Raw genomic sequence first — 20,991 nt, forward strand, 5'->3', positions numbered from 1 at the left:
CTTCCTCCTCCTTCTCCTCCCCCCCTCAGTGCTGCAGCCCAGCCCTGGGTGGCACAGCCAAGAGCAGAGCTCTGCCCCCTCCAACCACAGACACCCCGGGGGGGGGGGTTGCAAGTTACCAAGGCCTTGCCCCCCACCCTGGGCACCTGGGGAGGGGGGTGCTGGGTGCCCCCCAGCAGCTGCCCCCCCAGGAGCTGCTAAGGGGAGCGCCAGGTGAGGCCATTCTTGGCTGGCTGCAGGAAGTCCTCGATCAAAGCCTGGATCAGCTGCTCCAGCTCTGCCTCCAGCTCCTGCCTGCTCCTGCAGGGACACAGAGCACAGCAGGGCAGGGCTGGGGGGACCACCAGCAGCCCCCCCAGGGGCACAGAGGGGAGGCCGGGGGGGCATGGAGCAGCTCCAGGCTGGGTGACCACCAGCAGCGCCCCCAGGGGCACAGAGAGGAGGCCGGGGGGGCATGGAGCAGCTCCAGGCTGGGTGACCACCAGCAGCGCCCCCAGGGGCACAGAGAGGAGTCCTGGGGGGCATGGAGCAGCTCCAGGCTGGGTGACCACCAGCAGCCCCCCCAGGGGCACAGAGAGGAGTCCTGGGGGGCATGGAGCAGCTCCAGGCTGGGTGACCACCAGCAGCCCCCCCAGGGGCACAGAGAGGAGGCCTGGGGGGCATGGAGCAGCTCCAGGCCAGAGGATTGGTGCCCACAGCAGGGCTGGGGGTGGCAGGGGGACAGGGGCGGGGGATGTCCACAGCAGGGGTAAGGATGGCAGAAGCAGGGGCAGGGATGCCAGGGGCAGGAGTTGGGGGGGCAGGAGTTGGGGGGGCAGGCATAAGGGTGCCAGGGGCAGGAATAGGGGTGCCAGGGGTGGGCATGCCCAGGGTCAGGGGTGGGGGTGCCAGAAGCAAGGGTGGGAGGGGTGCCACGGGCAGGGGTGCCAGGGACAGTGGTAAGGATGGCAGAAGCAGGGGTAGGGATGCCAGGAGCAGGGATGGGGTGGCAGGGATAGGGGTGCCAGGGGCAGGCATAGGGATGGCAGGGGTGCAGGTGGCAGGAGCAGGGTAAGAATGGCAGGAGCAGGGGCAGGGATGGCAGGAGCAGGGCTGGGGGTGCCAGGGCCTGACCTGTGGCCGGGCTGGGCGCAGAGCTCTGCGTAGAACTTGATCTTGGGCTCGGTGCCGCTGGTGCGCAGCGAGGCCTCAGCACCGTTCTGGAAGGTGAAGGTCAGCATCTGGCTGCTCCTGCTGGCTGGCAGCACCTGCGGGCAGGGCACAGCTGGCACCGGGGCCGCCCCCCCGGGGGTGGCTCACCGCGGTGCCCCCCGGCTGGCTGCCCTCGGATCCCCCTCCCGCCCCCCCGGGGGTGGCTCACCGCGGTGCCCCCCGGCTGGCTGCCCTCGGATCCCCCTCCCGCCCCCCCGGGGGTCCCTCACCGCCTTGCCCCCCGGCTGGCTGCCCTCGGATCCCCCTCTCGCCCCCCCGGGGGTGGCTCACCGCGGTGCCCCCCGGCTGGCTGCCCTCGGATCCCCCTCCCGCCCCCCCGGGGGTCCCTCACCGCCTTGCCCCCCGGCTGGCTGCCCTCGGATCCCCCTCCCGCCCCCCCGGGGGTCCCTCACCGCCTTGCCCCCCGGCTGGCTGCTCTCGGATCCCCCTCCCGCCCCCCCGGGGGTGGCTCACCGCCTTGCCCCCCGGCTGGCTGCTGTCGTAGCCGCGGGTGAGGTCCCGCAGGTGCCGCACGCCGAAGGCTCCGCAGCGCCCGGGGTAGGTCCGGGGGGCGCCGAAGTTGCGCAGCCGCTCGAAGATGCCCTGCACGGTGCCGGGGTCGTGGCACAGGAAGTAGGAGGTCCTGGAGAGGTGGTAGCCGTACCTGGGGAGGGAGGGAGGGAGGGAGAGGGGGCACGGTGGGCAGGGCAGGAGCTGCCGCCCCGGGCCCGCCGCTGCCCGGCCAGGAGCTGAGCCAAGCCCCAGGGGCAGGAAAGGGCGACAGGAGCTGTGGGCGGCGCTGTGCCAGGCAGCAGCTGGCACCACCCCTGCCCCTTGGCTGCTCCCACACCCCCCCAGTCCCCTCCCCTCGGCCCTCCAGCCCAGCAGCTGGCATCAGCCCTCAGGAAGCTGTGGGCAGCTTGGGGTCCGTCCCCCTGGGCACTGCCAGGGTGGCACAGAGCCGCTCGGGGGGGCACCTGAGGAGGAAGAGCCAAGGAGGAGCTCAGCCAGGGTCTGGGAGCAGAATCTGGCCCCTGGGGAGGGAGAGCCTCCTGCTGAGGGGGGAGCAGATGCCAGGGGAAGGAGCTGGGGGTGCCAGGGGGGCACAAGGAGCTGCCCAGCAGGCAGCAAGGTGCCCTGGGGGGAGGCCAAAGGTGTCCTGGGGGGCATGGAGCAGAGTGTGGGCAGCAGCAGGGGCAGGGAGGTTCTGCTGCCCTGCTGGGGGGTAGGGAGGTAAGGGTTGGCATGGGTGGGCACCAGGGCTCCCTTGCCACCCCTCCAGGCTGGGCTCTCTTGGTGCCTCAAGGCTCCAGGTGCCCCCAGGCGGGCAGGGGCTTGGTGCTGGAGGGGGCACTCACCTCTCATAGACCTCAGTGAGCTTCTGTGCCAGGCTGAGGCCCTGGGCATGCAGGAACGATGCCAACTCTGCCACCACCACAGCCGCACTCACCCCATCCTTGTCCAGCACTGAGGTGCCACACATGAACCCTGCAAGGACACAGGGCATGGGCAGGGCACCTGGGGCACAGCAGGGCACCAACAGCACAGGGCATGGGGGCAGAGGGTGCCACACATGAACCCTGCAAGGACACAGGGCATGGGCAGGGCACCTGGGGCACAGGGTGGCACCAACAGCACAGGCATAGAGGAGAGCCCTAGGGGCACAGGGTGGCACCAACAGCACAGGCATAGAGGAGAGCCCTAGGGGCACAGGGTGGCACCAACAGCACAGGCAGAGAGGAGAGCCCTGGGGGCACAGGGTGGCACCAACAGCACAGGCATGAAGGTGAGCCCTGGAAGCACAGGGTGGCACCAACAGCACAGGCATAGAGGAGAGCCCTAGGGGCACAGGGTGGCACCAACAGCACAGGCATGAAGGTGAGCCCTGGGGGCACAGGGTGGCACCAACAGCACAGGCATGAAGGTGAGCCCTGGAAGCACAGGGTGGCACCAACAGCACAGGCATAGAGGAGAGCCCTGGGGGCACAGGGTGGCACCAACAGCACAGGCATGAAGGTGAGCCCTGGGGGCACAGGGTGGCACCAACAGCACAGGCATAGAGGAGAGCCCTGGGGGCACAGGGTGGCACCAACAGCACAGGCATGAAGGTGAGCCCTGGGGGCACAGGGTGGCACCAACAGTACAGGCATAGAGGAGAGCCCTGGGGGCAGAGGGTGGCACAGAAGGAACCTTCACAGGGGCATGGAGAGGAATCTTGGGGGCACAGGGTGGCACCAACAGCACAGGCATAGAGGAGAGCCCTAGGGGCACAGGGTGGCACCAACAGCACAGGCATGAAGGTGAGCCCTGGGGGCACAGGGTGGCACCAACAGTACAGGCATAGAGGAGAGCCCTGGGGGCAGAGGGTGGCACAGAGGGAACCTTCACAGGGGCATGGAGAGGAATCTTGGGGGCACAGGGTGGCACCAACAGCACAGGCATGAAGGTGAGCCCTGGGGGCACAGGGTGGCACCAACAGTACAGGCATAGAGGTGAGCCCTGGGGGCACAGGGTGGCACAGAAGGAACCTTCACAGGGGCATGGAGAGGAATCTTGGGGGCACGGAGAGGATTCTTGGGGGCACAGGGTGGCACCAACAGCACAGGCATAGAGGAGAGCCCTAGGGGCACAGGGTGGCACCAACAGCACAGGCATGAAGGTGAGCCCTGGGGGCACAGGGTGGCACCAACAGCACAGGCATGAAGGTGAGCCCTAGGGGCACAGGGTGGCACAGAGGGAACCTTCCCAGGGGCACGGAGAGGAGCTCTGGGGGTGCCCAGGCCTGTGCCAGGCTGCCCAGGGCAGCGGCGGAGCCCCCAGGCCCCCGGAGCCGCGGCGCTGGGGGCCGGGGGGGGGTCGGGGGCTGGCATTCGGTGCCCGCGGTGCCAGCAGGGGGCGCGGGAGGGCTCGGGACCCACCGATGGACTCCTCGAAGGCGAAGAGAACCTCCCGGCCAGCCTCCAGCAGAGCCTTCGCCCTGCTGCCCACCCACTTGAAGCCTGGCAGCGTCTCCTGGGGGGGCAAGCAGAAGCAGGAGGGAGCTTGAGGGCACCTCGGTTGGCACCGCCCAGGCCCAGGGCCGCGGGAAGGGGGGGGGGAAGGGAGCGGCTGCCAGGCTCTGCTCGCCCCCCCCCCCCCAGCACCTCCTGGGCACCTCCTGGGCACCAAACCCCCCCCGAGGGGGCTCTCGGGGGGCATCCCGGGCAGCAGCTGCCACAGAGCCCCCAGCATGGAGGAGGGGGAGGTGGCAAGGGAGGTCTGGTGCCCACCCATGCCAACCTAAGCCCTCCTAGCCCCCCCAGCAGGGCACCCCCAGCAGCTTGCCCAGGGGGCACCATGCCCAGGGGGGGTTGAGAGCTCTCCACAGCCTCTCTGGGCAGTGCCAAGCAGGGCAGGGAGCTCAGAGCCCCAACCCAACCTGCCCTGGGCTGGTGCCAGCCAGAGGGCATCACCCAGCATGGCCCAAGGTCGTGCCAGGAAGCTCCTGGGCTGCCCCTTGGCACTGGCAGCAGAGCAGAGCTGGCAGAAAGAGGCTCTGGGGGCACCTGGAGCCTTGAGGCACCAAGAGAGCCCAGCCTGGAGGGGTGGCAAGGGAGCCCTGGTGCCCACCCATGCCAACCCAACCCCTCCCCCCCTAGCAGGGCACCCCCAGCAGCTTGCCCAGGGGCACCACAACCTCTCTGGGCTGCTCCAGCAGCCTCACCCCAAACAAGTTGCTCCTGATGGCACCTCCTGGATGCCCCTTGGGTGCCCCTGGGTACCCCTCAGCAGATGCCAGCCCCAGCCTCTTGCCCCCCCCTCCCCCCAGCCCCTTGAGCCACGGGTGGCACCTTCAGAGACTGGCACAGGGGGGGAGGAACCCTCCAGTGCCACCCAGTGCCAGAGCAGAGCGCTCCAGAGCCCTGCCCTGGGGGGATGCCAGCTGGGGGAGGCAGGAGGGCACCTCCCACCCTGCTCCTAGCCAGTGGGGGCTGCCAAGGAGGCTGTGGGCACCCTGTGGCATGAGCAGCAGCAAGCAGAACAGCGGTGCCCAGAGGTGCCAGGGCTGCACAGCAGTGCCCAGGGCTGTACAGGGGTGCTCAGAGGTGCCAGGGCTGCACAGCAGTGCCCAGGGCTGTACAGGGGTGCTCAGAGGTGCCAGGGCTGCACAGCAGTGCCCAGGGCTGTACAGGGGTGCTCAGAGGTGCCAGGGCTGCACAGCAGTGCCCAGGGCTGTACAAGGGTGCTCAGAGGTGCCAGGGCTGCACAGCAGTGCCCAGGGCTGTACAGGGGTGCCCAGGGCAACTCCAGAGCCACCATCCCCTGCCCCCCCCTCCCCAATGCCCACCCCCTCCCCTGTGCCAACCTCACCTCGAAGTGGAAGCCTTCCTGCTGTGCCATGGCCCTGAGCACCTTGGAGGACACAGCTGTGCCCAGCATGCAGAGCTGGCAGGGCTGTGCCCCCGGGGGGGCTCTGCTCCTCCAGCAGCTCAGCAGCCACCAGCCCAGCAGCGCTGCCAGCTCGTTGCCCGAGAACACCTTCCAGCTGCCCCTGCAGCGGGCACAGAGGGCACAGAGGGCACAGGGTCAGCAGCTCCGTGCCCACCACCCACTCCCCCACCACCCCCAGCCCCTGGGCAGATGCCATCCTGCAGCACAGGGGTGCCCAGGGCTGCACAGCGGTGCCAGAGCTGCCCCAGAGCCACCACTGCTGCCAGCTCCATGCCCAGCCCCTGGGCAGATGCCCTCCTGCAGCCCCTGCAGCAGCATCAGGGGTGCCCAGGGCTGCACAGCAGTGCAGTGGTGCCCCTGGCTGCTGGGCACCTCCTGGCACCCCCAGCTCCTTGCCCTGGCAGAGGACTCCACAGAGTCCCAGCCTGGGCACCTCCGAGCTGAGCCAGGGACCCCTCCCCCACCCCAGGGCTCCCCCAGCCCGGCCCTGGGCACCTCCAGGCTGGGAGCTCCCAGGTGCCAGGGGCTCAGCCCCCTCAGGGAGGGATGCCCAGCCCTGCCCCCGCCCAGGGCAGTGCCCACGGGGTGCCCAACTCACCCCTGCTGCTGCTCGGCCACCGCCAGCCTGTCGGCGTCAGGGTCCGTGGCCAGCACCACCCTGGCACCTTCCTGCTCTGCCAGCCTCAGTGCCAGCTCCTGCCAGGGGGCAAGGGGGGGAGGAAGGACAACAAACCCCAGGGGGACTCAAACCTCACAGCCCCCCAGGAGCTGCCCCAGCTGCCAGCCACCTCCTGCTCTCCTCCTCCTCCTCCTCTCCCAGCTGCCAGCCACCTCCTGCCCTCCTCCTCCTCCTCCTCTCCCAGCTGCCAGCCACCTCCTGCCCTCCTCCTCCTCTCCCTTTCCCAGCCTCCTTCTCCTCTTCCTCCTCCTCTCCCAGCCTCTTACTCTCCTCCTCCTCCTCTCCCAGCTCCCAGCCTCCTTCTCCTCTCCTCCTCCTCTCCCATCCATGCTGTCCCTCTCCTCCTCCCCATCCAGGCTGTCCCTCTCCTCTCCTCCCCACCCATGCTGTCCCTCTCCTCCTCTCCCATCCATACTGTCCCTCTCCTCTCCTCCTCCCCACCCGTGCTGTCCCTCTCCTCTCCTCCCCATCCATGCTGTCCCTCTCCTCCTCCCCATCCATGCTGTCCCTCTCCTCTCCTCTCCTCCTCCCCATCCATGCTGTCCCTCTCCTCTCCTCTCCTCCTCCCCATCCATGCTGTCCCTCTCCTCTCCTCCTCCCCCATCCAGGCTGTCCCTCTCCTCTCCTCCCCATCCATGCTGTCCCTCTCCTCTCCTCCTCCCCATCCATGCTGTCCCTCTCCTCTCCTCCTCCCCATCCATGCTGTCCCTCTCCTCTCCTCCTCCCCATCCATGCTGTCCCTCTCCTCTCCTCCTCCCCATCCATGCTGTCCCTCTCCTCTCCTCCTCCCCATCCATGCTGTCCCTCTCCTCTCCTCCTCCCCACCCAGGCTGTCCCTCTCCTCCTCCTCCTCCCCATCCAGGCTGTCCCTCTTCTCCCCATCCATGCTGTCCCTCTCCTCCTCCCCCTCCAGGCTGTCCCTCTCCTCCTCCCCATCCAGGCTGTCCCTCTCCTCCTCCCCATCCAGGCTGTCCCTCTCCTCCTCCCCACCCAGGCTGTCCCTCTCCTCCTCCTCCTCCCCATCCAGGCTGTCCCTCTTCTCCCCATCCATGCTGTCCCTCTCCTCCTCCCCACCCAGGCTGTCCCTGTCCTCCTCCTCCTCCCCATCCAGGCTGTCCCTCTTCTCCCCATCCATGCTGTCCCTCTCCTCCTCCCCATCCAGGCTGTCCCTCTCCTCTCCTCCTCTCCCACCCAGGCTGTCCCTCTCCTCTCCTCCTCCCCATCCATGCTGTCCCTCTCCTCTCCTCCTCCCCATCCATGCTGTCCCTCTCCTCTCCTCCCCCCCATCCATGCTGTCCCTCTCCTCTCCTCCTCCCCATCCATGCTGTCCCTCTCCTCCTCCCCCATCCATGCTGTCCCTCTCCTCCTCCCCATCCATGCTGTCCCTCTCCTCTCCTCCCCCCCATCCATGCTGTCCCTCTCCTCTCCTCCTCCCCACCCATGCTGTCCCTCTCCTCTCCTCCTCCCCATCCATGCTGTCCCTCTCCTCCTCCCCCATCCATGCTGTCCCTCTCCTCCTCCCCACCCATGCTGTCCCTCTCCTCTCCTCCTCCCCATCCATGCTGTCCCTCTCCTCTCCTCCTCCCCATCCATGCTGTCCCTCTCCTCTCCTCCTCCCCATCCATGCTGTCCCTCTCCTCCTCCCCCATCCATGCTGTCCCTCTCCTCCTCCCCACCCATGCTGTCCCTCTCCTCTCCTCCTCCCCATCCATGCTGTCCCTCTCCTCCTCCCCCATCCATGCTGTCCCTCTCCTCCTCCCCATCCATGCTGTCCCTCTCCTCTCCTCCCCCCCATCCATGCTGTCCCTCTCCTCTCCTCCTCCCCATCCATGCTGTCCCTCTCCTCTCCTCCTCCCCATCCATGCTGTCCCTCTCCTCTCCTCCCCCCCATCCATGCTGTCCCTCTCCTCTCCTCCTCCCCATCCATGCTGTCCCTCTCCTCCTCCCCCATCCATGCTGTCCCTCTCCTCTCCTCCCCCCCATCCATGCTGTCCCTCTCCTCTCCTCCTCCCCACCCATGCTGTCCCTCTCCTCTCCTCCTCCCCACCCATGCTGTCCCTCTCCTCCTCCCCACCCATGCTGTCCCTCTCCTCCTCTCCCACCCATGCTGTCCCTCTCCTCCTCTCCCACCCATGCTGTCCCTCTCCTCTCCTCCTCCCCATCCATGCTGTCCCTCTCCTCCTCCCCATCCATGCTGTCCCTCTCCTCTCCTCCTCCCCACCCCTGCTGTCCCTCTCCTCCTCCCGGCCCGGCCGTGCCGGTGCCGTGCCTGTCCCTCCCCGGCCCTGTCCCCCGCCCTGCGAGGCGGAGCCGCAGCGGCCGGGCGGTACCAGGACAGCTTCTCCCTCCTCGGGGTTGGGGCAGCTGACGGTGGGGAAGTCGGGGTCGGGGTCCCGCTGCTCGGGCACGGCGATGGGGGGAGGGAAGCCGAAGGCTCGGAAGGCCTCCTGCACGTAGCGGTGGCCCACGCCGTGGAAGGAGCTGTGCACGAACCTGAGTGGGCTCTGCTGGTTCAGCTCCCTGCGGGGGCAGAGGGCACAGCTGCCACCGGCCCTGCCCCCGGGGGTGCCACCGGCCCTGCCCCCGGGGGTGCCACAGCACCAGCCCTGCCCCCAGCCCTGCCCCCGGGGGTGCCACCGCACCAGCCCTGCCCCCGGGGGTGCCACCGCACCGGCCCTGCCCCCAGCCCCTGCCCCAGCACCAGCCCTGCCCCAGCCCTGCCCCCGGGGGTGCCACAGCACCAGCCCTGCCCCCAGCCCCTGCCCCCGGGGGTGCCACCGCACCGGCCCTGCCCCCAGCCCCTGCCCCAGGGGGTGCCACCGCACCAGCCCTGCCCCCAGCCCCTGCCCCCGGGGGTGCCACAGCAGCAGCCCTGCCCCCAGCCCTGCCCCTGAGGATGCCCCAGCTGCAGCCCTGCCCCAGGCTTGGACCTGGATGATCCTCACCCTCCCCCCAGCCCAGGCTGCTCCAGGCCCCCCTGGAATGGGTTGGGCTGGAAGGGGCCTTGGAGCTCCTGCAGTTCCAATCCCCCTGCCCCAGGCTCCGACCTGGGTGGTCCTCAAGCTCCCTGGCTGAGCCTCACCCTGCCTGCCCCTGACCCCCCCCCAGCCACAGCCTCCCAGGGCAGCCTGCCCCAGAGTGTCCTCCCTCTGAGGCTCTGCAGTTGGCTTCCCACCCAGGGCTGGGCTGGAGCCCCCCCTGAGGACCCTCCTGGGTCACCTCCAGACCTGTGGTAGCAGAGCTTGGTCAGGTCCTGCATGTAGGAGTCACAGATGGCCTGCAGGGGGTCCTGCCTCAGGGGGCTGCTCTCCACCAGGCTCTCATCCCAGGAGCCAGCCCAGGGCTCCAGGCACTGCTCCATGCACCTCAGGATCTCTTTGTCGTGGGGAGAGGTCACCTGGGCTCCATTCTCCCAATAGACCTGGAGGGGGGGCAGGGAGCAGCACCCAGCTCAGCCCCACAGCTGCTCAGGGACAGCAGGGAGCCAGCCCCAGCCCCCTGCAGCTCCTGCAGCCCCCTGCAGCAGCAGGGATCCAGCTTAAGCCCCCTGCAGCCCCTCAGCAGCAGGGATCCAACCCCAGCCCCCCAGCAGCTTCTGCAGCCCCCCTGCAGCAGCAGGGATCCAGCTTAAGCCTTCTGCAGCTCCCAGCAGCAGCAGGGATCCAACCCCAGCCTCCTGCAGCTTCTGCAGCCCCCCAGCAGCTCCTGCAGCCCCCCAGCAGCAGCAGGGATCCAACCCCAGCCCCCTGCAGCTCCTGGGGGGCATGGAGCAGAGTGTGGGCAGCAGCAGGGGCAGGGAGGTTCTGCTGCCCCTCTGCTCTGCCCTGGGGAGGCCACAGCTGCAGGGCAAGAGCCTGGGGCTGGCATCTGCTGAGTGGTGCCCAGGGACACCAAGTGGCATCCAGGAGGTGCCAGCAGGAGCAACTTGTTTGGGGTGAGGCTGCTGGAGAGGCCTGGAGCAGGCTGCCCAGAGAGGCTGTGGAGAGCTTCCAACCCCTCCCTGGTGCCATGGTGCCCCTGGGCAAGGGGCTGGGGGTGCCCTGCTGGGGGGCAGGGAGGGGTTGGGGAGGTTGTGCCCAGGGCAGTGCCAGCCTCACCTTGTAGCCATTGTCCTCCTTCCTGTTGTGGGAGGCTGTGATCATGACCCCAGCCACGGCCTGCAGCTGCTGCACTGCGTAGGGCTGCAGGGGAAGCAGAGAGCTCAGGGAGGAGGAGGAGGAAGAGCAGAACCCAGCTCCCAGAACCTAGAACCCAGCTCCTGAATGCAGCTCTCCAGAACCCAGCTCTCCTGAGCACAGCTCCCAGAACCTAGACCCCAGCCTCCAGCTCTGGAACCCAAAACCCAGCTCCAGAAACAAGAACCTAGAACCCAGCTCCTGATTCCAGCACCCAGAACCCAAATCCAGAAACAAGAACCTGGAACCCAGCTCCTGATTCCAGCACCCAAATCCAGAAACAAGAACCTAGAACCCAGCTCCTGATTCCAGCACCCAGAACCCAAATCCAGAAACAAGAACCTAGAACCCAGCTCCTGCTTCCAGCACCCAGAACCCAAATCCAGAAACAAGAACCTGGAACCCAGCTCCCAGGACATAGAACCCAGCACCCAGAACCCAAATCCAGAAACAAGAACCTAGAACCCAGCTCCTGCTTCCAGCACCCAGAATCCAGCTCCTGAACACAGATCCCAGATCCCAGATACCAGCTTCCAGAACCTAGAACCCATTTCCTGCATCTAGAGCCCAGCTACTGAACCTAGAACACAGAGCCTAGAACCCACCCCCCAGAATCTAGAACCCTCCTGGATCCAGCTCTCCAGTTTCTGAATCCAGAACCCAGCTCCCAGAACCCACAACCCAGCTCCTGAACCCAGCTCTCCAGCACCCAGCTCCAGCTCCTCTCTGCCCTGGAGCCCAAGCTGGGCCCTGCCCCGTGCCTGCCCCAGCAGCAGCTGTGCCAGCAGTGCCCTCGGTGCCCTCCTGGCCTCTCCCCTCTGGGCTCCTCCTCACCCCCCCCCAACAGCCTTCCTCTTTTCTTCCCTTCCTCTTCCCCCTGGGCAGCAGAGGAGGCCCTGGGCAGCCTCTGGCCCTGCTCTGGAGCCTCCCACCCCCGACCCTGGCCAACCCCAGGGACACAGGAGCCACAGCCACCCCCCTCCTGGAGCTCCTGAAGGCATGGGGACTCCTCAACAGCATCCCCAGAGGGGATGGGGACCCCCAGCAGCACCCCCAGAGGGAATGGAGACCCCCCAGCAGCAGCCCCAGAGGGGATGGGGACACCCAGCAGCACCCCCAGAGGGAATGGAGACCCCCAGCAGCAGCCCCAGAGGGGATGGGGACCCCCAGCAGCAGCCCCAGAGGGGATGGGGACCCCCAGCAGCAGCCCCAGAGGGGATGGGGACCCCCAGCAGCAGCCCCAGGGCAGGGAACTCACCACAAAGGGAGTGGGCACATAGGTGGAGAAGAAGTGGACAGGGACCCCTTGTGACAGCAGCACTGCAGCAGTCAGCTTGGCCAACCTGGCAGAGAGAGAGAGAGACAGAGGAGCTGCCCACCAGCTGGCACCACCCAGCCCCCTGGCACCCCCTGGCACCTCGGGGGCACCGAGCCCTGAAAGCTCTCTGTGGGCCTCTGGGCTTCCACTCAGGGCTGCAGCTTGGAGAGGGCATCAGGGAGCCCTGGCAGGAGGAGGACCCCAAGAGACAGCTTGGATCTGGCACCCCTGGCACCTCAGGGGCACCCCTGGCACCTTGGGGGGGCACCCCTGGCAGGGGCCTCTGAGCTTCCACTCAGGGCTGCAGCTTGGAGAGGGCATCAGAGAGCCCTGGCAGCAGGAGGACCCCAGGACAGAGCTTGCACCTGGCACCCTAGTGGCACCCCTGGCACCCTGGGGGCACCCTGGGTGGCTCTCTGAGGCCTCCCCTCCATGCCCAGCCCTCTGTGCTTGGCCTCCAGGACCTTGGAGGTCTTCTCCTCCCCACTCCCTCCCCAGCCCTGACCCTGTGCTGCCAGGGGGTGCAGAGCCCCTCAAGCAGAACCCAGGGGGGCAGGGGGAGGGGCAGGGGGGTGCAGAGCCCCCAAGCAGAGCCCAGGGGGGCAGGGGGAGGGGCAGGGGGGTGCAGAGCCCCCAAGCAGAGCCCAGGGGGGCAGGGGGAGGGGCAGGGGGGTGCAGAGCCCCCAAGCAGAGCCCAGGGGGGCAGGGGGAGGGGCAGGGGGCGCAGAGCCCCCAAGCAGCCTCTGCTTGGGGGCAGAGCTCCCCCAGGGGATGCCCATCCCCTGCAGGAGGCTGAGTCACCTCTGGCTGCTGCAGCTGGAGGCAGCCTGGGCCCTGGTGTCGTAGCCAACCACGAAGCCTCTCTGCCTCAGGTCAGGGAAGGTCCTCTCCAGGTAGCTGTAGAGGCCCTGGGGAGGGAAGGGAAGGAGAAGGAAGAAGGATCAGGATCAGCTGCAGAGAGCAGCAGGGCAGGAGGGAGAGTGACTGAGCCCTGGCCCTGGATGGGGGCTTGGGAGGTTGGGGCTTATCCAGGTCCAAGCCATTCAAGAGCAGCCTGGTGCCAACCATCCTGGCATGGGAGAGGAGGAGGGGAAGGCTGTGGAGAAGTTGTGAGGAGCAGCTGAGGGAGCTGGGGGGGTTGAGGCTGCAGCAGAGGAGGCTGAGGGGAGACCTTGTGGCTCTCTGCAGCTCCCTGAGAGCAGCTTGCAGCCAGCTGGGGCTCAAGGGCTGCTCCTGAGGGCTGGGCCAAGAGGAGATGGCCTCAGGTTGTGGCAGGGGAGGTTGAGCTTGGCCCTGAGGAGCAATTGGTGCCCCTTAAGGGGTGCCCAGGCCTGTGGCAGGCTGCCCAGGGCAGTGGTGGAGTCCCCATGGCTGGAGGGGTTGGCAAGCCCTGGAGCTGTGGTGCTGAGGGCCCTGGGGTGGTGGTGCTGGGGCAGGGCTTGGCCTCCATCACCACAAAGACCTTTCCCACCCCAGCTCAACCCAGCCCAGCTCAGCCCAGCCCAGCCCAGCTCAGCTCAGCCCAGCCCAGCCCAGCCCAGCCCAGCTCTGCCCAGCCCAGCTCTGCCCAGCCCAGCCCTGCCCAGCCCAGCCCAGCCCAGCTCTGCCCAGCCCAGCCCAGCTCTGCCCAGCTCAGCCCAGCCCTGCCCTGCCCAGCCCACCTCTGCCCAACCCAGCCCAGCCCTGCCCAGCCCAGCTCTGCCCAACCCAGCCCTGCCCAGCCCAGCCCTGCCCAGCCCAGCCCTGCCCAGCCCAGCCCTGCCCAGCCCTGCCCAGCCCTGCCCAGCCCAGCCCTGCCCTGCCCAGCCCAGCCCAGCTCTGCCCAGCCCAGCTCTGCCCAGCCCTGCCCAGCCCAGCCCAGCCCAGCTCTGCCCAGCCCAGCTCTGCCCAGCCCAGCTCTGCCCAGCCCTGCCCAGCCCAGCTCTGCCCAGCCCTGCCCAGCCCTGCCCAGCCCAGCTCAGCCCAGCCCAGCCCTGCCCAGCCCTGCCCAGCCCAGCTCTGCCCAGCCCAGCTCTGCCCAGCCCTGCCCAACCCAGCCCAGCTCTGCCCAGCCCAGCTCTGCCCAGCCCAGCCCAGCCCAGCCCAGCCCTGCCCAGCCCAGCCCTGCCCAGCCCAGCTCTGCCCAGCCCAGCTCTGCCCAACCCAGCCCAGCCCTGCCCAGCCCAGCCCTGCCCAGCCCTGCCCAGCCCAGCTCAGCCCAGCCCTGCCCAGCCCTGCCCAGCCCAGCCCTGCCCAGCCCAGCTCTGCCCAGCCCTGCCCAGCCCAGCCCTGCCCAGCCCTGCCCAGCCCTGCTCTGCCCAGCCCTGCCCAGCCCTGCCCAGCCCAGCTCAGCCCAGCCCAGCCCTGCCCAGCCCTGCCCAGCCCAGCCCTGCCCAGCCCAGCTCTGCCCAGCCCTGCCCAGCCCAGCCCTGCCCAGCCCTGCCCAGCCCTGCCCAGCCCTGCTCTGCCCAGCCCAGCCCAGCCCGGCCCTGCCCAGCCCAGCCCTGCCCAGTCCAGCTCTGCCCAGCCCAGCTCTGCCCAGCCCAGCCCAGCTCAGCCCAGCCCAGCCCTGCCCTGCCCAGCCCTGCCCAGCCCAGCTCAGCCCAGCCCAGCCCTGCCCAGCCCTGCCCAGCCCAGCCCTGCCCAGCCCTGCCCAGCCCAGCCCTGCCCAGCCCTGCTCTGCCCAGCTCTGCCCAGCCCTGCCCAGCCCAGCCCTGCCCAGCCCTGCCCAGCCCTGCCCAGCCCAGCCCAGCCCAGCCCTGCCCAGCCCTGCTCTGCCCAGCCCTGCCCAGCCCTGCCCAGCCCTGCCCAGCTCTGCCCAGCCCTGCCCAGCCCAGCCCTGCCCAGCCCTGCCCAGCCCAGCCCAGCCCAGCCCTGCCCAGCCCTGCTCTGCCCAGCCCAGCCCAGCCCTGCCCAGCCCTGCCCAGCCCTGCCCAGCCCTGCCCAGCTCTGCCCAGCTCTGCCCAGCCCAGCCCAGCCCAGCCCAGCCCAGCTCTGCCCAGCTCAGCCCTGCCCAGCCCAGCCCTGCCCAGCTCAGCCCAGCCCAGCCCAGCCCAGCCCCGCAGGGGGGAGCTGGGACAGACACGGGGGGGGGAGGGGCTGGGAGTGACTGGGGGGGCAGGAGGCCCTTGCTCAGCAGGGAGCTGTGGCTCCAGGCCAGGGCCAGCAGCAGGGCCAGGGCCAGCTCTGGCTCCCAGAGGTCACCTCCTGGGCTCTGCTCCTTTGCTGCTCTCCCTGCTGCTATTTTTAGAGGGAGGGGCAGAAGGGGGGAGGGGAAGGGAAAAAGGGGGGGGGGGGGGACCCCCCCCCAGGAGCTGCATGGCTGCTGCTGCCCTCCTGCAGCAACCTGCAGCACATTGCAGCTCCTGCAGCAGAGGCCACCGAGGGGCAGGGCAGGGCTGGAGCTCAGCACCTCTGCCCCTGCCCCCTCCAGCAGCCAAAGGGGCACAGGGCATGGGCACAGGGTGGGGCATTGAGAGTGCCCTCAATCAAAGCAGAGCTCAGCCCCAGGCTGGGTCCCTCCCCTGCTGCCCTGCCCTCTAGCTGCCCCAGGGCCCTGCCCAGCTGTGCCCTCTGCTGCCCTGCCCTGCTGCCCCAGGGCCCTCCCAAACTGTGCCAGAGCTCTGCCCAGCTGTGCCCCCTGCTGCCAGCCCTGCCATGTGCTACCCTCTGCAAACCTACCCTCTGCTGCCCCAGGGCCCTGCCCAGCTGTGCCCTCTGCTGCCAGCCCTGCCATGTGCTACCCTCTGCAAACCTACCCTCTGCTGCCCCAGGGCCCTGCCCAGCTGTGCCCGCTGCTGCCAACCCTGCCATATGCTGCCAGCTGCCCTGCCCTCTGCTGCCCCAGGGCCCTGCTCAGCTGTGCCCTCTGCTCCCCTCCCCTCTGCTGCCCCAGGCCCTGCCCAGCTGTGCCCTCTGCTCCCCTGCCCTCTGCTGCCCCAGGGCCCTGCTCAGCTGTGCCCTCTGCTCCCCTCCCCTCTGCTGCCCCAGGGTCCTGCCCAGCTGTGCCCTCTGCTCCCCTGCCCTCTGCTGCCCCAGAGCTCTGCCCAGCTGTGCCCTCTGCTGCCAGCCCTGCCATGTGCTACCCTCTGCAAACCTACCCTCTGCTGCCCCAGGGTCCTGCCCAGCTGTGCCCTCTGCTCCCCTGCCCTCTGCTGCCCCAGGGGCACCCCTAGCTGCGCCAGGCCCCTGCCCAGCTGCCCCAGGGGCACCCCTAGCTGCGCCCAGCCGTGCCCTGCCGTGCCCCCCGTGCCCACCTGGGTGGCCTGGATGACGGTGAGGTCGTTGATGCGGCTGAAGCCCGCGCCCATGGCCGCCCTCAGCCCGGCGGTGCCGAAGCTCAGCGCCCGGCACAGCCTGGCCCGCAGCTCCGGCGCCCGCCCTGCCCGCAGCAGCTCCTGCACCTGCGCCCTGGTGCTCTGGTTCTGCAAGGCAAGAGGGGCAGGCGGGCACTGCAACCGGCCCCGGGGCTGGCAGTGCCAAGGAGAGGCGGCCGGGGGCGAGGGCGGCCTGCCGGAGGGCACCGCCGCCCCCGGGGCGTGCAGCCAGCAAGGAGCCAGGGTGCCAGCCCTGGGGGTGCCCAGCCGGGCCTGGCAGTGCCACCAGGAGCACTGTCAGGGGGAGCAGCTCTGGTGTGCTGTCTGCTGAAGGGCACTGCCAGGGCTGTGCCACCCCGGGGCGTGCAGCCAGCAAGGAGCCAGGGTGCCAGTCCTGGGGGTGCCCAGCCGGGCCTGGCACTGCCACCAGGAGCCCTGTCAGGTGGGGCCAGCTCTGGTGTGCTGCCTGCTGAAGGGCACTGCCAGGACTGTGCCACCCCAGGGCGTGCAGCCAGCAAGGAGCCAGGGTGCCAGTCCTGGGGGTGCCCAGCCAGGCCTGGCAGTGCCACCAGGAGCACTGTCAGGGGGGGCCAGCTCTGGTGTGCTGCCTGCTGAAGGGCACTGCCAGGGCTGCACCGCCCCCGGGGTGTGCAGCCAGCAAGGAGCCAGGGTGCCAGTCCTGGGGGTGCCCAGCCGGGCCTGGCACTGCCACCAGGAGCCCTGTCAGGGGGGGGCAGCTCTGGTGTGCTGCCTGCTGAAGGGCACTGCCAGGACTGTGCCACCCCCGGGGTGTGCAGCCAGCAAGGAGCCAGGGTGCCAGTCCTGGGGGTGCCCAGCCAGGCCTGGCACTGCCACCAGGAGCCCTGTCAGGGGGGGGCAGCTCTGGTGTGCTGCCTGCTGAAGGGCACTGCCAGGGCAGGGCCACCACTTGGGCAGGACCAACCTGCACCTTGGGTTCCTCTGAAGGGCTCTGGCTGTGCCCATGGCTGCCCTCAGACCTCCTCTGTGCCCAGCCTCGTGCCAGGGCTGCCCATGCCTGGCTGCTGATGCCAGCACACAGCTGTGCTGGGCCACTTGGGAGGGCACCCCCGGGGCCAGAGGGCACCCCCAGTGCCTTGGGGCCACTCTGCCCCTAGTGCTGGTGCCAGGAGCTGCTGTGAGGAGCAGGCAGGAGAGGCCAGGGCCCTGCTCTGGGCATCCCTCTCTAGGGGATGCAGCAAGCAAGGAGCCAGGGTGCCAGTCCCAGGGGTGCCCAGCCAGGTCTGGCAGTGCCACCAGGAGCCCTGTCAGGTGGGCCCAGCTCTGTTGTGCTGCCTGCTGAAGGGCACTGCCAGGGCTGGACCACCCCTGGGGCACTTGGGGAGGACCAACCTGCACCTTGGGTTCCTCTGGAAGGGTCTCAGGCAGAGACCCTCCTGGAGGTGCTGAGTGCAGAAGCAGCTTCAGCTGGTGCCCAGGGGGGGGTCCTGCTCCTGAGGGGCACTGCAAAGCTGGCAGCAGAGGCCCTGGGCACAAGGTGGGGGCCCAGGAGGGTCCCTCTGAACACCAGCTGGCACCTGAGGAAGTGACCAGGCCCTGGCACAGGCTGCTGGAGTCTCCATCCTTGGAGGCACTGAGCCCTGGGCACAGCCCTGGGCACAGCTGGCTCCTGGGGAGGCTGGGGAGGTGCCCTGCTGGCAACACAGAACCTGAGAGAAGCTGCCCAGGATATCTGCTCCAGCACAGCTGGAGAGGAGCCAGGGGGTGCCCAGGGGGGCAAGGAGGGCAGCAGCAGCCTGGGCTGGAGCAGCAGGAGCAGGGCAGGGAATGTGCCCCTGGGCTGGGCACTGGGGAGCCCACAGCTGCAAGCCTGGGGGCAGGGTTGGGATCTCCCTGCCAGGAGGACCTTGAGGGCTGGGGCAGGGCCAGAGCAGGGCAAGGAAGCTGGGGAGGGGTCTGGGGAAGGAGGAGAAGGCTGTGGAGAAGTTGTGAGGAGCAGCTGAGGGCCCTGGGGGGGTTGAGGCTGCAGCAGAGGAGGCTGAGGGGAGACCTTGTGGCTCTCTGCAGCTCCCTGAGAGCAGCTTGCAGCCAGCTGGGGCTCAAGGGCTGCTCCTGAGGGCTGGGCCAAGAGGAGATGGCCTCAGGTTGTGGCAGGGGAGGTTGAGCTTGGCCCTGAGGAGCAATTGGTGCCCCTTGAGGGGTGCCCAGGCCTGTGGCAGGCTGCCCAGGGCAGTGGTGGAGTCCCCATGGCTGGAGGGGTTGGGAAGCTGTGGAGCTGTGGTGGTGCTGGGGCAGTGCTGGGGCAGGGCTGGGGCTGTGCTTGGACTCCCTCCCTGCTTCCTTAGCTGCTGCCTCCAGCTCCCTGTGCCCAGGTGTGGCTGTGGCACTCTTGGGCACCTGGCCTGGCTCAGAGCCACCTTGGCTGTGGCCACCAAGGGCTCCTCAGGACCTTTCCTCCTGGGCCACAGAGACCTCCAGGGTGCAGTTTTCAATCCCCATTGCTCCTCCTGTCACTTCTCCCTCCCCATCCTCTGCCCAGGCCCTGGGCTCTCCTGCTCCCTTCCCCTCCCTCCCCCCCTGTTGCTCTGGGCTCTGGGCTGCTGCTGCAGCTCCTCCTGCCCTGCAGAGCCACTCCTGGAGCTGCCTGACCTCAGCTTTTAAATGTCACAGGAGGACCTTTGCCATTTTTAACCCTTCTGCAGCTCCTGCCTGCAGCAGAAGCCTCTCCAGGAGCCTCCCTGCAGCCTCAGCTCCACCTCGGCCCCCCCGCCCCAAGAGCCCCTCTTGGGCTGTCCCTTGCCACCAGTGGCTGCCAAGGGGCTGAGGGCAGCTCCCAGGGGTCCTCACTGAAGGGAGGAGGCAGGGGGCAGTGAGCAAGAAGCCCTGGAGGGGTCAAGCAGAGTGGGGATGAGGCAGGAGGTGTCCTGGCAGGGAGGGCAGCGGGGAGCCTGGCACAGGCTGCCCAGGGATGGGAAGGGGAGGTGTGTGAGGGGTCCCCATACCTGGAGGTGCTCAACGAGGGTCAGGAGATGGCCCCTGGGGACCTGGCACAGAGGTGCTGCTGTGCTGCTGGCTGGCCTTAGCATCCTGAGGGCATCCTGGTGGCACTGCCAGGCCTGGCTGGGCACCCCTGGGGCTGGCACCCTGGCTCCTTGCTTGCTGCATCCCCTAGAGAGGGATGCCCAGAGCAGGGCCCTGGCCTCTCCTGCCTGCTCTTCAGAGCAGCTCCTGGCACCAGCACCAGGGGCAGAGCGGCCCCAAGGCCCTGGGGGGTGCCCTCTGGCCCCGGGGGTGCCCTCCCAAGTGGCCCAGCACAGCTGTGTGCTGGCATCAGCAGCCAGGCATGGGCAGCCCTGGCACGAGGCTGGGCACAGAGGAGGTCTGAGGGCAGCCATGGGCACAGCCAGAGGCACTTCCTGCCTCTGAAGCTTGGCAGGGAACAGGGGAAAAGGGAAACAGAGAGAGAGCAACAGCAGCTGTGGGAAAGAGAGAGAGGAAGGGGGAGGAAGGAAAGGGGAAGGAAAGGGGGAGGGGGAGGGAAGAGGAAGGAAAGGGAAAGGGAGGGGGAATGAGGGCAAAGGCAGGAAAGGAGAAGGGAAAGGAAGAGAAGGAAAGAAAGAAAGAGGGGAAGAGAAGAGAGGGGAAGGAAGGAAAGAGGGAGGAAAGAGGAGGGGAAAGGAAGGGGGAGGGAAGAGAGGGAGGGAGGGGGAGGGCAGGGCAGGCACAGCCAATTCCTCCTCCCTGTCCCCAAGGTTGTTTTTCCCAGCTCCGGCTGCGATGCCAGCCAAGAGCTGGAACCGAACCGGAGCCGAAGCAGAGCCCCCCGCGGGCGCCCTGCGGAGCCTGGCCCCTGCCTCCCTTCCCCCTGCAGCCCTCCGCAGAGGGGCAGGGGCTGCCCCGGGGGGCTCTGGGCGAGGAGGGCAGAGCAGGGCAGGGCAGGTCGCTGCCGGCCGGCTCCAGGCTCCTTTCCCGAGCCCTCCCCGGAGGCCTTTTCCCCGAGTTGCCCTCCCAGGCTGCCCGGCCCCGGCTGGCAGCAGCGGGCAGCAGGTGCCAGCCATGCTGCGTGCGGTGACATCAGCTGCAGGTGCAGCCCCTGCACGGCTGCCTGCCGCTCCCCTCCCCTCCCCTCGCCCCCAGCCGCATTTTTGGGGGCATTTCGCTGCCTTTTTGGAGGCTTCCTTTGCCAAAGGCCAACCCCACGGAGGGCAACCCCGGGGGAGTGGCACAAGCGACGAAACCGGCACCACCCTGGGCACCGAGCAGGATGGGGAGGGGACGGCGACGGCAGCGATGCTGCGACGGCCAGGAGCCGGTGGGAAACCCCCCGGCAGGGTGCGGGGAAAGCGGGGATCGGGGGCCGGGGGAGGCGGGGGTCCCACCTTGTCCCAGCTCAGCCACTGCCACACAGCCTTGTCCAGCTGCGCGTCGCCGGTGCTGGGGGCCAGCAGCACGTTGGAGTTCACGTCGCCGGCGGCTCCGCACTCGCCCATCCCGCCGGTTGCAGGTGGGAGCCGGGAGGATGAAGAGGAAGAGGAGGAGGGAGGACGGCAAAGGCGAAGGCTTCGCTCCTTCACTTCGGGCCGGCCGCCGGCGCAGCACGCATCGCCCGAGGGAAGGGAAAGTGCCTCGGTGGGGCTGCTGGAGGGGAGGGCGGAGGAGGAAGAGGAGAAAAGAGAGAGGAAGGCGGCGGCCGCTCGCCGCCCCAGCTCCGCGCCGAGTAACGGCGATCGCCGCCGCGCCGTCAACAACCGCGGCCCTGCCCCCCTCGCCGCGGCTCCCCCAATCGCGCTGCTCGGCCCCGCCCCCTGGGGCTCCCTGCCAATCCGGCTGCGCCCCCGCGCCACCGCCCCTGCCCCGCAATGCACGACGGGAAGTGTGGTCCGAGCCCCGCGGGGGACTGCGGACGGCCGCGGAGGAGAGGAC

At 69.1% G+C, this 20,991-nt stretch overlaps 1 protein-coding gene across 1 annotated transcript; it reads right to left on the reverse strand.

Moving 5' to 3' along the window:
• Nucleotides 1-123: 123 nt before the first annotated feature.
• On the reverse strand, nt 124-20,819 carry PGM2L1 (phosphoglucomutase 2 like 1). Its single transcript, XM_054164749.1, has 14 exons — nt 20,448-20,819; nt 16,030-16,197; nt 12,596-12,702; nt 11,735-11,819; nt 10,399-10,482; nt 9,529-9,722; nt 8,632-8,821; nt 6,221-6,318; nt 5,542-5,722; nt 4,110-4,203; nt 2,550-2,679; nt 1,666-1,855; nt 1,114-1,247; nt 124-300 (listed from the first exon to the last, which is right to left on the reverse strand). The coding sequence occupies exons 1-14, from the start codon at nt 20,556-20,558 to the stop codon at nt 198-200; spliced, it is 1,869 nt and encodes a 622-aa protein (XP_054020724.1). The 5' UTR covers nt 20,559-20,819; the 3' UTR covers nt 124-197.
• Nucleotides 20,820-20,991: the final 172 nt, after the last annotated feature.

This window comes from Dryobates pubescens, chromosome 10, assembly GCF_014839835.1.
Source record: "Dryobates pubescens isolate bDryPub1 chromosome 10, bDryPub1.pri, whole genome shotgun sequence".
NCBI classification, from domain to species: Eukaryota; Metazoa; Chordata; class Aves; order Piciformes; family Picidae; genus Dryobates; species Dryobates pubescens.